Raw genomic sequence first — 16,797 nt, forward strand, 5'->3', positions numbered from 1 at the left:
ACCTTGCTCTTATAACTGCCCGTAACTAAAACGTACGAACTGACAGCAGCTTGCTACTTCCAATGGCAGAGCCTTGCTCTCTTATTGAGCTCCTCTGCAAAGATGCATGCTCACATTTAAAGGTGGTTATTCCTCCTAGTCTGTGGTCTGTATTACAGAGATAAAATACAAATGGACGCGTAAAGCTTCATGCATTATTTTGCATAAATATGATTTCACCTGAACATCTCTGTCATCCCCACTACGCTTTGTTTAGCTCTCCTGTAAATTACAATTGGACGGACAAAGGTGCTTCAAAGGACAGGTTTTCTTTAAGACATTTGGAAAAGTCATATTCTAGTCTTTCTGTACCATACTAAGACTCCAACAGAATGCAAATGCAGAAAAGCAGCAGATATCCATTTTCTAATCCCAGAGACTCGTGTATTAAAAGGAAGACATGACGATCAGATCTTGCCAGCCCAGTGCAAAAATTCTCCCCTAACACATACTGAGCACGTGTTATTTAGTCAATACCAAAGAGCAGCCAGAGTTTAGAAAATTATTTAGGCGTAGCTATCTCTTGTTATCTATAGTTATTCTAGACTTTCAGACTTCAGACTTCATTTGCCTAATTGAAACAATTATAGCAAGAATCACATTCAGACCAAGGGCAGAAGCATGGGACTGTTTAATTGGTGGTGCTGCTCTAAAACGCGGCTGTACAACAGCCGAGGAGGTGGGGCGATGAAGTGGGAAAGCAGAGCCAAGCAGTACAGCTGCTTCGCCCTGTGGTCCTTCCCACTGGAGCAAACCGCAGTTCTCGAGCAGCTACGAACTCCTGCTTATCCAGACAAAGCATTTTCCTGGATTCATTCTTAACCATTTGGCCGCAGAAGCACAGAACAGACCAGGTCCAGCTGTGGGTCAGTAACTGCTCTATCAATAGTCTGATATTTATCTATTTATTGCCGTTCCCCAGTTGCCTTCCCTGTAACATCATTGCTCAAACCGCCACGCCTGCTCCAAAGCATCCTGCTCATAGGGTCACCTACAGCACTGGCAGCCAGGCAGAGGCTCCTCGGGAGCCAGCACCACGTCCCCTGCGCTGGCACAGGCGGTCAGCAGCGACACGCAGCTGGGGCTGCCCACAAGACAAAATCTGAAAAGAGCCTCGAGCCCCCCCGCAGGGTTATCACCTTCATTAACAAGGCCACAGAGCTCCAGCTTCTCCCGCTTGGCTGGGGGCCACATTGCTCATTTACCACGGGCAACATGGCTTGGTTTTAGTGACAATTTTACTATAACGGATTTTAAGTACAAAAATGTCCCACTCTCCCTGTCTCTCATGTCTAATATAACAGCTTTAATCCTAGCAAAAGCAGAAAATTTTCGAGTGATGCTTGGAGTGGTTTAACTCCTTGAGGGAGGCCCCAAGAAAGAGTAGGTGACTGTTGTGAGTTTATAAAGAAAAAATAACGCCAAACCAAAATCCCTTTGTCAGGCAAGCAAAGTGAGTAGCAGTGTAAGACAACACAAGTTGAGCAGGCTGAGAGCCAAGCCAAGCAGAGCACACGCTGCAGGCACGGGGAGACAGGGATGAGCTTTGTCCAGCTACAGACACGTTACCTGGTTTTCGTGGCATGGCCCCTGACAGTATTCGGTCAAACTTTCCAGTGTCTGGTTGATCAGCGCTACGTTTTTCTCATTTATGTACAGACCAAGAAGCCCAAGTCCTCCAGTTGTGCTTCCACAGATGCAGTCCAGAAACTGGAGTGTCTCGCACACCAGGTTGTAGTTCGTCTTGTTGTTCTGGCAGCGTAGGAAATTCTGCAGTGAGAGTGTCACAGCCAGGGCAGGGGGGAGGACAGGAAAAAGGCATACAAATTGATGTTTGGATCATAACGTTTTATTAAGTTCATCAACCCGCAATTGCACTGCATGGTATATTGCTCTAATTTCACTGGAACTTCATTACAGGGAGCCTGGACAAGCAATTTAAGACTCTTCCAGGGCTTGCTTGCAACGTGCTGCTCTCCGGAGCAGCTTGTTGGCTTCAAATTTTATAGAAGACAACAAGTAATAAACAGAGTGCATCCATTAGAGCACTAAGCAGCAACACAGAATAGGCAATTCACTACAGATCAGAAAGCTCCTCCAAGCCTGGAAGCTTTCTTTCTACCCTACACGCTACATTTCACTACTGATGATCACCGAAGACTCCTCCTGAGACCTTTCTCCCAGACGGAAAATGCCGTTCCCTGGCCTTGGCTTCACAGCAGCCCCACCTGCATGGCAAGGAGGCACCTGGCTGCATGACTTGAAGGAGAGCGTCTTTAAATGCAATTCTCTCAATTGCATTTCTTCCCACATAATTACTGTAATCCCTGCTTGAAGCTGCTGATTAGGAGCAGCTCCTCTCATGCAACACCAGACTTATCAGCATGGATTAAATGTGTTTCCCCTCTCCTGTATTCCAAATGAGGAAAAAGAAAAAAAACAAACCCGAAGAGGGACAATTAATGAAAAACAATTTCCCAGTGACTCAGATGCTATTTGTCAGTATGTTCCCAGCAGTGCTCTGTGAAAACAGACAGACACCACCACTTTCTTTTCCTAGAAGCTTCAGCAGGAGATCTCCTATCTGGCTCAATTCTAGCAGGTTACAAAACACTTCGTTTTAAAGGTGGAAAAAAAAAAACACCCTTTGACGAGCAAAATGCATGGGACTATGGAACCAGCAAAGTCTTTTCTACCAGCCTGCAGCAGAGCGCTGCTAACTGATTGCCTCTGGTGGCTGCGTCAGACTAATAAGTCTTTTAAGGCAAGCAGACTGAGAAATTGCCAGATTCAATTGAAGGCTAAGCTAAAAAAGGAAAATGCTGTCTCTGAATACAGACTAAAGGTGACAGTGATTCAGCACATTTCAACTGATTGCTCATTTAATATCCTGACTTTTGATTAACTTGTCAGAAAGTAGAAAGGTTGATGCTACAGAAAGCAGAGCTCTTCCCTTCCCTCCGGGAAAAAAAAAAAAGCAAAAATCATGGATAATATCGAAATCTAGGAAACAAAATGCTCCTGTGGCATGGCATTAATTCTGAGAGTACCTAGCCGAACTTGTTGATCCAAAGTCAATAAAAACAAAGGGAAGAGGAGGAATGAGGTACAGGAGGCAAAAGGACAACGTTAGATGGCTAAACAAGGTGAAGGAAAATACGGCAGAAAACAAGTCCCTCTGCGCTGGGAGATACTGCCCCAGGGAACCTGCTGGAGTCCCAGCTTGTCCTTTCCTACCACCCAGACCATCCTGAGGGCTACGACATGGGAACACAACCCTTAATATCACAAGTGCCCTCCTGTAACTTCTGGTGGGAATGAACCTGAGGCACCACCTGCAAGACCCTGCATTCACAATAAAGAGCGACGGGGCTGCAGATTCAGCTAAACGTGAAAAATATGCAGCTTGTGGGATCAGGAGAAAGCAGGAAAAAGCACTCGTACTGCTTAAATTAAAGCATCCTGTATGGTCATTTGAGAGAGAAACGCTTTCCAAGGGGATGAAGTGCACTCAAAGGCAGTCATTAAAGTCCTGCTTTTGCGAACAACCTGCTGGAGATGTTTCATGCTGCCATCCTGCCCACGTCTGGGACACACGACTGGACATGGCCACATTCGGGAAGGCAGCACCTGCAGCGGGTCCTTAATGCCTGAGCAGCACGTTGGGCTGTCGGAGAACTTGCTTCCCTGTACACAGCCTAAAGCTGAGCACCCTTTAGAGAAAACACGTTGGATAAAAATAAAGCTGGCTACTAGCAGAACACTAGCGCACTTTGTTCAAGCACGGATGAGCACAGAATCCTTGGAAGGAAGAGCTCTGCCATTTACATCGGTAATTCCCCCACAAGCCTCGGTGTTGTCATTGGACGGCCTTTGTTTTAGCAGAAACCTGATCCCTGACTGCAAAAAACTTTGCAAAGAAAACACAAATAAGAGCCAAGCCTCAGTACAGTGAGATTTTTAAGTGATCAGATTTTTCTTTACTAGCAATCAAGTACGGCAAGGCATTTTTCACTGAATATTGTGGTCTATATTGGTCTTTAAAAGTTAATTCTCAGACAGGCTTCCTGCCTAAAACATGACAAGCTAAACCTGCTCATTCTCTGCATGCTGTAGTACTGCCCTGCCAGCCAAATCATTGAATCACTGCTCTGCAGCAGGCAAAGCTTTACTTCTTTATAACCTACGCTGTGCCTTCAGCGATTAGGAATAGAAACAAACAAACATTAAAAACCACCAGGAAAAGTTATGTCAATTCATTCTTTTTTTGCACAAAAGCAGTATTTAGCCTACTGGCTTAGAGCTTTCATCTTAGCACGACTTGCTAGCATATTACTGCAATATTTATCTTATTTTGCAGAGATAAGTCACTCGATAAGAAAAGAACTGAAGCACTAACAATTTGATCTTGATGGGGAGAAGTAAGCGTAGCAATGGAGCTGCGTGTTTAAGCGTGGCGGGGTGGGAGGGCCGGTCCTTGCCTCGTGCACAGGCTGGTCCAGAAGGAAGAAGAGTGATGCAAAAGGCACGGTATTGCAACTTGGTGAGCCATTTCAAAGGCTTCTGCCTCACTTAAACACATCCCCTTCCAGGCTCTCACAGAGGCGATTTGCATTCCCCGCCTTTAGCAGTTGCGAGCAGCCTGATGTTTTGCAACAGCTTGTAAAATGCCTGGTTCGACAGACCTCTAATTGCGCTAATAGAAGTGAAGAGGAATCACCCAAATTTAAGCCTCAGTTATGTAACCTGGGACGACGTATGGTTTCCAGAATAAAGAACAAGTCTTGTTTATTCCTTTAAGTAGGGAACCCACTGACGATATTGATAGGGGTTCCGTTATAACCTGCTAGCTGCAGACAGGTTTTGAAGCCCCATACATTCCTACCTCTGCTTCAGTGCTGAAGGAGAAAGGCAAGCATCAAGGCAGGCAAGCAGTAATAAGATTATTTTTGAAAAACAGTTCTTTCTACTTTTATTTTAACCTTTTTTCTCCCAGAGCTGAATGCAGCTACTAGATGCTAGGGGAATTTAATTGTTCAGGACGGTGAATAGCTCAGGCCAAGTTTTCGCATTGGCTTGAATTCAATTTTGTTCCTATAGCTTTCAGTGCCTAGCCAAAGACAGCAGCAAGAAAGGATCCTGTGCGTGCGGTTTGGACTACTGCCACGCAAAACTGGCGTCCTACTTGTCTCCGACATTGCTAACGGCATGAAAATTGTTTGACAAAACAAAGATCAAACAGTTTACGAAAAATTAGGAGAAAGCCTGGTGTATGTAACCTCAGCACCTATAAAACGCTGGAAGAATTACATGTTCATAGCACAGAAACATTAACATACAGCTCTGATTTCAAATATTGCCAGCAGCAGGGCATTCAAGTTCGGCGGAAGTGATTTGGCAGGTCTGAAAAGCATTCACACAGGGTCTTACAGTTCTGGCATACTGTACAACAATATGCAATCAAGGCAATTATTCCTCCTTTATGAGGGCATTTAGTGCATTGTACTGTGTCTCTCGAGCTCCTCACGTTCAATTCTAATCCAGCGGCAGTGGTTATGCTGAACGAAAATCATGTTAATTACAGTCCATTTGCAAGCAAGAATCTTATCTCCTGTGGAGGCATGTGCTAAATCAGATGAGTCTCACTACTGGAATGCTACAGACACATCACAGAACATCACAGACCACCGAAGGTGGCAGAGACCTTTGGATTCTGCCTAGCCCCATGGCTGCTCAGAGCAGGGGCAGCAACAGGAGGCTTCCCAGGACTGGCCAGTGGGGTTTTTGATGCCTATTTCTCTATCCTGCATTTCATCAGCTTCTCCAATGATAAATCCAAAACTACTCCCAGTCGCCTTCTTGCTCTTATTATCTTTGAAAGTGGCTTCCAGGATTAGTTATCGCATCGTCTTCTCTGGGATCGAGGTGAGCCTGATTAGCCTGTGCACAGTTTCTGTCTTCCTTCTTGAAGACAGAAGTGACATTTGCTTTCTTCCAGCCCTCAAGAACCTTCCCTGGTCACCATGACTCTTCAAAGACAACCAAGGGCAGCCTCACAGTGACATCAGGCAACTCCCTCAGCTCTCGTGGGTGCGTGCCACCAGGACCCCTGGACCTGTGCAATTCCATCTTGTTTGCATGTTTTCTAACCTAATTATTCTCCAGGGAGGCTAAGTCTTTTTAGCTCCAAATTCCCCTGTGGTCTCCGAGACCTGGGGTTTGTGAAGATCAATCTTGCCAGTAAAGACCAAGGTAAAGGTGGCATTGAGCATCTTGGCCTTCTCCATGTCTCTTAGCACCAGGGCCCTTGCCCCATTCACCGGCGAGCCCAGGCTCTCTCTAACCTCCTTATGCTGCTGATGCTCACATAGAAACCCTTTTGTCGTCTTCCATGTCCCTTTCCAGATTCAGCTCTAGCTAAGGCTTTCCTAACGTCATCCCAGCACGCTCGATTCTGTGCATGTGGATGGGTGTCACTGAAATAAGCTGTTCACTGAGAAGCAAGCACATGCTTAAGGGCTGCTGGAACCAAAGTCTCAGCGCTCTCTATTTTCCCACTGCTTTCTTCTTTCCCCTCTCGAAGAGGATCGACAACTTCACAGCAGAACACCTGCTTGCTTTAGGTGTATGTTTAAAAAAGCCACTTCAAATGGTGATCCCACCACCTTTTATATACATTGAAAAGACTGCGAGATAACTGGACTTGTATTTGTCCAGCAACTTATAAATACTTTTATTGGATTACCTTAAAGGCCAAAGAAATCAGTCACTTATGTATCCGTATAGAAAGGGAGGGGATTAGAGAGACTGATGTGACAGCAGTAACTACACAAGCTACATGAGCACGCTTGCTTAGCGATCAGACTGTACCTGCAAATCCCGATTGTGGTTTTCACAGAGCAGCTGCAAGAAACGGAGGATGGGTTGCATTATTGAGATCACAGCACTCATCTCCAGCTCATCTTTATTCTTGTCTGTTGCTGGCTGTGCTCCTTCCCCAGCTGAATAATGGTCATCAGAATCAGCTTCCCTCCGGTAAGTGCTGTAAGCCTTTCTTGTAGCTGCAGAGGCCTCCAGTAACTGATCCCGGACTTCCTCTGTAATTTGGGTCATAGGCTCTCTCGCTGAAATACATAAGAACAGAGCAAACTGAATGGAGGGGACCAGAAAATCTATTCACACGTTTCCCATTACGGTTCCACAGGCAGGCCGGCTATTCACCAGCAGTTCTTTCTGGTCAGTACGTTTAGTGTCATGTGAGGGTCCCGCGTTTAGAAGGATGTCACGTCATCTCTTCACACCTTTTACGCAAACCACATTAAAGTTACAAATTCCAATATTAATTGGTTAGGGAACACACATCTAGCACTAGCAGGAGTTATAATAAGAGGACCTGCTCTAGAAGAAAATGAGCATTTCTCCACTTTTTGTTAGAGAAGGCACTGACCACAACCTACAGTCCAGGGTCATTACTACGAATCGGATTTGGGCAGCTTGTCACGAGAGACAAGGTGGCAGAGTCTCATCTCAGAAATACTTTTCATCATTTCAACAGTACAATCTCACAAATGGATGAAGAGGGGATGAAGCTCTTGAAATCCCAAGCCAGGGCACCACTGATCTCTGAACTTTGCTCTGTGGGATCAGAGATCAGAGCATTATTGCATCAATTGAAATAAGTTCAAAACAGCGTTTTACTCCCTTGTCACTCTAGAAAGGGAACAACTGGGGATTACCTTTTTTTCTTGTCGGTACATCTCTGTCTGAGTCTTCATCTTTCTTTTTATTTCCTAAGTCACTAGTGTTGACTGTGACAGTAGCCTTGATTTCTTGCTGTGCTACTTTCATGCGATCATAAAAAACCTTAAAGAACTTCTCAGATTTCTTATCTTCTGTTAGTCGGCAGAAGAATGAATGCTACAAAAGAGAGAGGAACAGGATAAATATCTTCATACAGAGGTTTGAATACAGATTATTTCACCTTTCTGCAACGTGTGACATCCTGAAGGACTGGAAAGTTAATTAGTTTTCAGTAAACTGAAACCTAGAAAAATGGAAACTCAAACCTTATTTTTAAGGAAGAAAAAGTGTCTCAGCTATGGTAGCTCCCTTATCAATTACTTCCAAATGTGTTTTTAAAGAAGCAAGTGCAATAAATCATGCTAGCCCTCATACATTTAGGCAGCATACTTTTCTCTCAACAGCAGAATTAACGTAAGTATAACAAATAAAGGTAAGGTAAGGACATAAGAATTATCTGTAATTTGATTCTCTGTTCAGAAACAAAACAACATGAAAAAATACAGAGGAGAAAGTAGCAGCCTGCCTTCCCAAGCTTGAATCAAAGGGACCATGACTCATAATATGCAGTAGTCGATATTAATCACAGTCCAAAACCGTACAAACAGGGCACATGTAACAAGGGATATTTCGTGCTAAGTTTCCATTGCCCTGTCTGCAGACTTCTTAAAACCCCTTCTAATTCCTGCTCCAATATGCCTGTAAGTGACAGACGAGCTCAGAGCACTGACTAGTTTTGAGAAGGTTTATTAATGCTCTTCTGCCCATATGTGCACAGAGACAGAAAGCTGACCCTACAGTTGAAGAGAATACAAATCACGTACAGGTCAAAAAGGAGCCAACGCAGTAAGCGATCAGACAAGTCTTGATGAAACCAATACGCTGTTCCGTAAATCAGGACCAGAGCTTAAACATGACTGAAGGATGAACTTGTAAGTGGGTCACCTTATGCAGAGCATTATGAAATTAGTTAGCATTCTGCAGTGGCTCACAATCCAACAGCTTTACATGATGAATAGGAATGAAACCTGATTTATTGAAAAAAAAATATGAAAAACGGGAATAGTAATCTATCCTGCCTGCTTTTGTGAGAAGCAGAGCACACAAGCCTGTCTCTCGGACGCCTGCCTTTGATCACTCCCAAGCTGTTGCAGTCAGGACACCGCTGAATGACTTTGAAACGCTAAAAAAGTTGCTGCTTTGATTGCAGGCAGAGGAGGAGTGTTACTATTTAAAGAAGCTGGTCAATACTCACGTGAGACATCCCTCCCACCTCTGCAATACTTTCTACCTGCCCGAGGCACCTCAGATAAACTTTAAAGAGTTTGTTTGTTCTAGCGATTATCAGAGGATGGAAAGAAGAACCCTGCACGAGCATCGCATGTCTGCAAAGCCACCCACACGGATCCTTTCTCCTGACACCCATTCAAATAGTCAAAGTACCACAGAGCAAAGCAATTGATAACGTCAGGTACCAGGAAACCGATGCAGTAACTTCACCTTCCTTTCTTCTCCATCACCCACTCTGCTCCTAAACAATGCAACCAGAAAGCCCTCTGGCAACAGAAGATCCCCCTCACACCTTCGCATTCAGCACGCTTGGAGTTAGAGGAGAGCGAGTGGTTAGAACCAACAGGGAGCCACCAAATAACAGGGAGCCACCAACTTCTGACCCTGCCGATAGCCGCAAATGAGTAATAGAAAAGAAAAAAAAAGCGAAGGAGAAGTTTCAGGACACACACGGTGTTATACTTGCAAATGATATCCACAGGGACAATAAATTCACGGAGCAAACACGGGGATCCCAGATGTGAAGAAGTGTGGAAGCGATCCAGGTCGCGAAGATCTATGTGGGAAGCAGTAAAGGTTTCACCTGATCTCTCACAAGGGCCAAGCGCACTTTCACTAGCAGGCAGCACTGGAAGAGATGCACCCTGCCAACAGGCTTAGAGCAGCACAGACACTGTTCTGGGCCCTGTGACATGACAAGAGGTGACTTGGGTGCCCAGTTCATTTAATAATATTTGCAGAATTATTCTCTAATCCAGTATTTTATATAAAGAATTTTAACGTTTTCTCTCTAAACAGCCTTTGAATGACAGATTACTTATCCAGGTAATATATTTATCCTACACTGATCCTTTGATGTGACCAGAGATGATGGATAGGATCCTGCCACACTGCAATCCCAAGCAAGCGATGCCATAACGTGGTTTCCCTGAGCTGCTGACCCGTAACCAAACCCAGGTTCGCTCTCTCTTACTTGCTGCCCGTAAGCACAAACAGAGGAAGGGTTGGTATCTAAGTTGCATCTTGGAAATTTTTTCACGGTATTAAACAAAGCACGTAACAATAATATGTTACAGACAGACCAGCATAAACCATCGGTTCTAGAAAGGGTAACCGCTTTCTGAAAAACACCATGATTTGCAGTTCAAGCTAGTGACTGCCGTCACCTGACTGCATATCTGAAGAGCCTGTACAGGAAGATTTTCCCTGTGATGAACCAGTGGTGAACCATTCTAATGAACCACACTGAAGAAATACCTTGCATGCGAGTAATTGTTACTTGCTGACAGGCTTGATTTTGGTCGTCTTTTCGAGCTTCTTAACTGACTTTCCACTGCACTTCAGAGAAAAAACAAATGAAACGAACGTTTCCAGTAAAGCATTCTTGTGCGTGCTGTGCATACGTTCAATGGTTGTCACAAAATGATTGTTTCGCTTTGGGTCAGGATGCCTAACACCTTCACACATATGAATCAACCACATGCCAGCTATCAAAGACACTGTTCTTTAAGAGGTGCGATCTTGCAAGCTGTGCTCCAACAGGTAATTGGCGGTGCTAATTATGGCAGAAATCCTTAAACTTATTTTCAGATATAGCCTGAAAACAAAAACTGGGAAAATCTCCCTTTTTTAACGCAGAAGTGGAGCAGCCATTCTAGATTGCGGTGTGCCAGGATCCCGGCTTGTACCCCATCATGTAGCCACAGGCAAGAGCGCTGGAGGAGCAAGCGTGCTGCACTTGGGACACGAGGTCCAGCAAAGCTCTACCTGAACACCGTGCTCGAGAAAGGCACTCCTCAAGTACCGCTGATACGGCAGCATTTAACCTCACCTCCTCCTTTGGGGGCTCCCTAGGAAATCCCTGCCGGCCCTGCAGCCAAGTGTTTTGCCTGCGCGACAGAGCGCTGCCCTCACCTGTACCGGGCAGAGCAGCTCACGCTGGCTCCTCCAATTCGGCTGCCAGCAAGCTGGGACTTGCGGCCTCCAGGAAACCGACCGGAGACCAGGGAAGGGAAACGCGGCCCCTTCCACACCTGTACAGTCACTTGGCTATTCCAGCGCGAGGTACCCGAGGATGCTGAAAGTGAAGGTATGAGCTAGTTTTGTACTGGAGGAGCTGGCAGGGGACCAGCTCTCTGCTCTGACGGAGCAGTGTACGACTATTTGGTTTCCCTGACACTCGCTGCCGCTGAACACGAGACATCACATGGCACAAAGCAGATCATGAGGTTTGTTTTATGAATGCTGGATTCAGCAAGCGCAGCTCCACAAGTGCCCGCACCTCCATGAAAGGCAGACAGCTCCAGAGCACATCCACCAGCCGACTGAATGAGCCGAGACTTCTCTGATGCAAGGATCAGAGATAACGTGACTGCAATTAATTACAGAGCCACAGAATGAAAGAAACTCAGAAAACACGCACACGAAATCCAGAAGCTTCTCACACGCCAGCCCGATCACAGTATGTAAGGGCATCACACAAAGACTTCTTAAACGCTTTTAAAGACGGAGCGACAGCCACCTACACAACTCGTTCAGACCTTCATGGCTTAGCTTTCATCCGGGGCAATGGAAAGGGCTTTGCTGAACTGCACAGAAACACGAGGGGAAAACCTCCTCGCATGAAGGTCTGCAAGCTGTACGCCCTGCCGGTGGCAGAGGACACGCATTTTTGTGGTGCGCTGTTTCCGTGCCGGCGTGGAGCCCTGGGCAAGCAGCAGTGTGCTGCACCTTTTACAAGCATTCAGTATCCTGAGTGTTACCCTGTTTGTTTCAAGGGGATGGAAAGAAGAACCCAGCACAAGCTTCGCTGGTCTGCAACGCCACGTTGGACCCCGATTCCTCCTCCTGACATCCAGTGCTCAGTTAAGCTACCAAAGTAAAGCAACCAATAAAAGCCAGTACCAGGAAACCTGTGCAGTAACGTCTCCTTCCTTCCCTCCATCACCCAACCCTGCTCCTGGAGAAATCCACCCAGAAACCTCTCGTGCAGCAGAAAATCCCCCTCACACCTTCTCAACTCCAGCACACTGCCTTGGAGCTTGAAAAAAAGGACATTAAGTAAATACCTCCAGCAGCGATTATTTACTGATATATTATGTTTTCTACAACTTTATTTCACCGGTCTGTGCATTTTGCAGGAGCAAAGCTGAAAGACCAGTGACTGATGTGAGTAGAAAATAAATCAAAGGTGAAGTTTAAATTTCCGTGCGTTGATTAGCTACAGTCCCGGCCACCCCTGAGCACCACCAGCCCGGAGGTCCTGCTCAGTAAGCAAACCTGAAGCTGTGTTTAAGTAACACATCTTTTCAAGAAAAACATCCCCTTTCTTTAGAAGGCATCAGAGATGGTGAACTATGCCTCTCTGTAGTGGTTAATCACTGTTAGAAACGCGTGCCTAAGTTCCTCTATGTCACAATTTCCAGTCACTGATTTATTTATTTATTTTTAAAGACCACCTCTCTTCCACGGTTATCTCAGGAGCTTGGCATCTTTTCCTCTTCAGAGCGTTTACATGCAATACTAGATGTTTACCTATCATTTGCTAAACTGAAAAAATATCCGAATATTTTTTCCAATCTTGTTTGTTGGCCTTTTATTCGGGATTCATTAAGTTTTCTGCGATTATTACTCTATTACACCACAGGACCGCTCGATGGGGACGAGCAGCCAGCTGACGGCAGCTTGTTTCTAGCTCTCCCTTCCCAAGGCTCATCCCTTTGCCGGCACGCTGCCACCTTCCCCTGGGGCAGGTTCCTGGCGTCTGCATCTGTGCCCAGGTCACAACCGGCGGCTTTGCCGCCTGCCGGGAGGCCCACCGGCCGGATTGCTGGGCACCCATCAGCCCGGCTTTCCTCCCCACCTCAGTGACTACGGCTGGACGAGACGCGCTGAGTGGCCGTGTTGGGAGAAATATTTAAAGCTATCAGCAAACGCTGGGTTCTAGATACATCTGTTCAGATGCGTGCTTCTCCCTGAAAGAAGGCTGGCCTGATTTTAGGAAAGCATTTGGCTGCAAAACCCAAGCAGGGCTGGCCGTCGTCCCGCAGGGGACGGAGCGGTTTCTGCTCCACACCCTCCGCAGCTCCCGGAGCTGCTTCACACCACGGCCGTCGAGCCCTGCCCAAGCATCGCAACCCGTCCCAAAGAACTCCCCAGGAAAACAAATATTTGGTTACAAATAAATACAGGAAAGCCCCAGCAAACACCTCGCACAAATTCAAGCGAGCCGTTTCTCTAACGTCAACGAACAGAAAAGGTCCTATCAGCCCGGCGAGTCAGGGCTATTTCAGAGAGGAAAGTCCCTCCAGATACGAGAGAAAGATCAGCTCTCTGGCTTGAGTTCAGGACATTTTATTCCAACGCTAAAGAGAAATTACGACGGGGACGTTAACTTGCCTGGGTTACCCGGACAGGCTGCCAGCAAGAACTAATGCGAAACTTCTGTGCTGCTTCATGTTTGCGGAACGAGCTTGCCACCCCCGTACCATTTCTTACGGCAGGACTACTTCAAAGCAGCCACATTTTAAGAAGAAGGGGAACTGCACCGCTAACACAGGCGCCAAATTAAGCACAAACACCAACCCTTTATGTTCTGCCTAAACTTATCACGAGGGGTTCCGCTGCAGAATTTAAAACCTAACTTTTCTTTCTCATCCCCTCCCCCTTTATTTATTTATTAATATAAATGACCCCCCCTCTTTTCCCAAAATCTTCCATACATCCCGGTTCCCTAAGGAGCCATCATTCCCGGGCACGAGTGATGAATATCATTACTCTTGCAGAGCCGAGTGAAACGGCAGCTGAAATAATTCAGGCTGAACATACTTCACAGTTTGAAACAAACCCATAAGGAAAATCTGCCAGAACACCTCAACTGACTGCGTTTTTTGTTTTGTTTTGTTTTGCAAACTGTAAAATAAACTCTGTCCTGAAAGCAGAGGGGGACTTCCACTCTATTTTCCACAAGGAAGACAAACTCCCGCTGCCACGGGCATCCACGTGCAATCCTGCAGGGCTCGCCCTTAGCTGGAGCCTGCCGCGGGGCACGCAGGAGGTTTGCAGCGGGCGAGGAGCACGCACAGCCCGACCTGAGGATGCACAGACCGACCCGGGCACTCACTCGGCTTTCCCAACGAGCATTAAATGAAAGCAGCGGGAGAATTGCACCGCTCGCATCGGGAAGAGCCCTTATATCCTGCACGTTTTCCTACTGTAACGCTCAAAACCCTGATGCGGTCTCGTCCTTTCACAGGGAGGAGTAAAGCCAGCACCAAGCACAGGTCAGCCCCTCACAAACACGGCCCGACCCCGCGCCCTGCGGCCAGCGAGGTGATGCCGGGTGAGCAGAGGGAAGCCAAGGCCCGCTGGCGGAGTTACAGGTAGGAACGTGACTTCGGTTCGGGGTTTAAATCCCTCCGAGCAGGGAGCAGATGGCTCTCACAGCGTGGGAGACTTGGGGGCCCGACCTGCTTTCAGCACGGAGCCTGATTTGAGTTCCTCCTGCGTGCATGTGCGAGCACGCACCGGCGGGTCACACAGCTAATCTGTGCGAGGCTCCTGTGTGGCAGGAGCACGAATCCCACTTCCTTGGTGAACCAGCGAGCTGTGTGTAGGTGTGAGAAACAAGGAAGTCTGCAGACTCCCCAAAAGAAAAAAAAAAAATGTGTAAGATCTTCTTGAGAGACAGAGGAATTAAAGAAAACCATAGCAACAAGTCAGTCCACCTACCCAAACCACCCACCCACCACCAGTTTCATTTGCTGACGCACTTCAAAAACAAGCTGGCTCCTACCAGCTCTGGAAGGTGAGCAAGCCCTGAGAGCTCATTAAATTCCCTCCTCAGCTACTCGTGTGTGCCTGCAGCTAGTGAGCAAGTGGGATATAAATAGAAGTTATATAACATCTCTTTGTTGATTCCTGTGCTTACCAAAAAAAAAATAAAAATGCAGCATGACCTTGTTTTTCTGAATAGCTTGCCTCTGCCTGCTTGTGGAGGACTTTAATCCTGTTAGGGATCATCTTAAAAGTTGGATGTGGACTCCGTGGAGGGGAACAGGGAGAAGTAGCGACTCCCATCCCCACGCAGAGCACCGGGATCGCATCTGAACGCCGAGGGAGAGGCCGCAGGAGAGGTCTGTGGTAACGCCCAACCATGAATGATGCGGTATTCGCAGCTACCGAGACCAGGCGAGGAGCAAAGCAGCCGAGCTCTGGTGTAGTACACCTCCTCCTTTCTTGCCTGTATCGCTCAATCGCACACACGGGCGTCTCAGTATCTATGTGGAAAAGCTCCCCTTTGGGTAAAAAGGCTGAAAGATGCTATGATACGGGAGCACCGATGGCCCCCAAATGCTTCCAGTAGCATCGGCTGCAACTGAAGTAGGAAGCCTCCAAGTGCTGCCACTTCAGCCCCACTTCACCCACCCTGCTTCCCAACCTCATCCATGCATCCCGCTGCCCCCAGTGAAAATGAAATCATCTTTGTAAAGGGCAGTAATGACTCCTAACAGCTTTTCACTCTCTCGGTGCATTATTACCAGGGCGTGTTTGTTTTTAACACGGTGGCGTCTCACGGCCAGGTGAGATCCCAGCCTTCCCTGTACTAAATGCGTTGAAGCACACGTGAAAGAGACCGTGTGTGCCCAAGGGCTTGCAATCTGCTCACCTGCATGACAATCAGCAATGCATCGGGAGATGGATTTCCTCAGCACTCGCTTAATTACTACTGCAAGTTCAACGCCTTGTTTTGAAGGTAACCCTGGGTTCTGGATTTGCGCTGTGCTTCGTTTGGCTCTCTCTCGGTCACAGCCCCCAGCTCAGCGCCCTGTTTGATGCAGGTCTTTACTAAGATTTACTTTTTTTGTATATCGTGTTCAGAAGTAACATACTCAGGATGTCAAAACAATGTTATGGTACAGTTTGCCTTGAGAAAGACTTATTAAAATTGTGGAAGACACAGGTGATTACTTAATAGGCACCAACACCTTGCTGGTTTTGCATTAGTTTCCGCAACAGACATTATCGAAGCAATGAAAAAAGATAACAACATCCTATATCAAAAAATTCTGACTGCCTGTTAAAAACAAACATCAGCACTTTTTCTCACGTTCTGTCTGGACGAGGAGTTCTCAGACTGGAAATGAAGAGACTTTTTTTTCCAGTGATCAAAAGTTCTCAAGTGCTATTCACAGAAGTCTAGTGACCCAACAATATTCTTGCCTCTGAAGCATTTACCACCACGTACAGTTTTTGAAGCATTTACCACCACGTACAGTTTTTGAAGCATTTACCACCATGTACAGTTTTATGTGCTCACAGGTATCTGTGACTGCTGCATAGCCTGCAAGAAGTACATTTGGTTAAAAAGTCCAAACCACAAACCCCAGAACACCGTTATGTCACTAAATCTATGTTTTGAATTACCGATACCTTCTGTATCATTTTGCCAAATTTTCTCCTGATTTTGGAGGACAACTGCAGCGACGGAGAAAAACCCTAAGTGTCTTGGCAGCTAATAGGGCAGTACACATCCAGGCCAACAGAGAAGGGGAAAAAAAAAAGGAACAGGTTGACTGGCGTGTTCCAGCTATTTCACTGCTGTTTTCCTTAGCATCGCTTACCCTTTGGTTTTGTCACTGCTTCGCAGCCAGCGCTACAGGAAGCTGA

At 46.5% G+C, this 16,797-nt stretch overlaps 1 protein-coding gene across 12 annotated transcripts in view; it reads right to left on the bottom strand.

Moving 5' to 3' along the window:
- ITPR1 (inositol 1,4,5-trisphosphate receptor type 1) overlaps positions 1-16,797 on the bottom strand; it is a 169,987-nt gene that overhangs the window by 37,734 nt on the left and 115,456 nt on the right. For all 12 annotated transcript variants that reach the window (XM_067003328.1, XM_067003326.1, XM_067003334.1 and 9 more), the window contains 3 exons: positions 7,776-7,956; positions 6,910-7,163; positions 1,609-1,809 (listed from right to left, as the gene is read on the bottom strand). In XM_067003328.1, coding sequence (XP_066859429.1) covers positions 1,609-1,809; positions 6,910-7,163; positions 7,776-7,956 — 636 coding nt within the window. The remainder of the gene's footprint in view (positions 1-1,608; positions 1,810-6,909; positions 7,164-7,775; positions 7,957-16,797) is intronic.

This window comes from Anser cygnoides, chromosome 10, assembly GCF_040182565.1.
Source record: "Anser cygnoides isolate HZ-2024a breed goose chromosome 10, Taihu_goose_T2T_genome, whole genome shotgun sequence".
Classification (NCBI taxonomy): domain Eukaryota; kingdom Metazoa; phylum Chordata; class Aves; order Anseriformes; family Anatidae; genus Anser; species Anser cygnoides.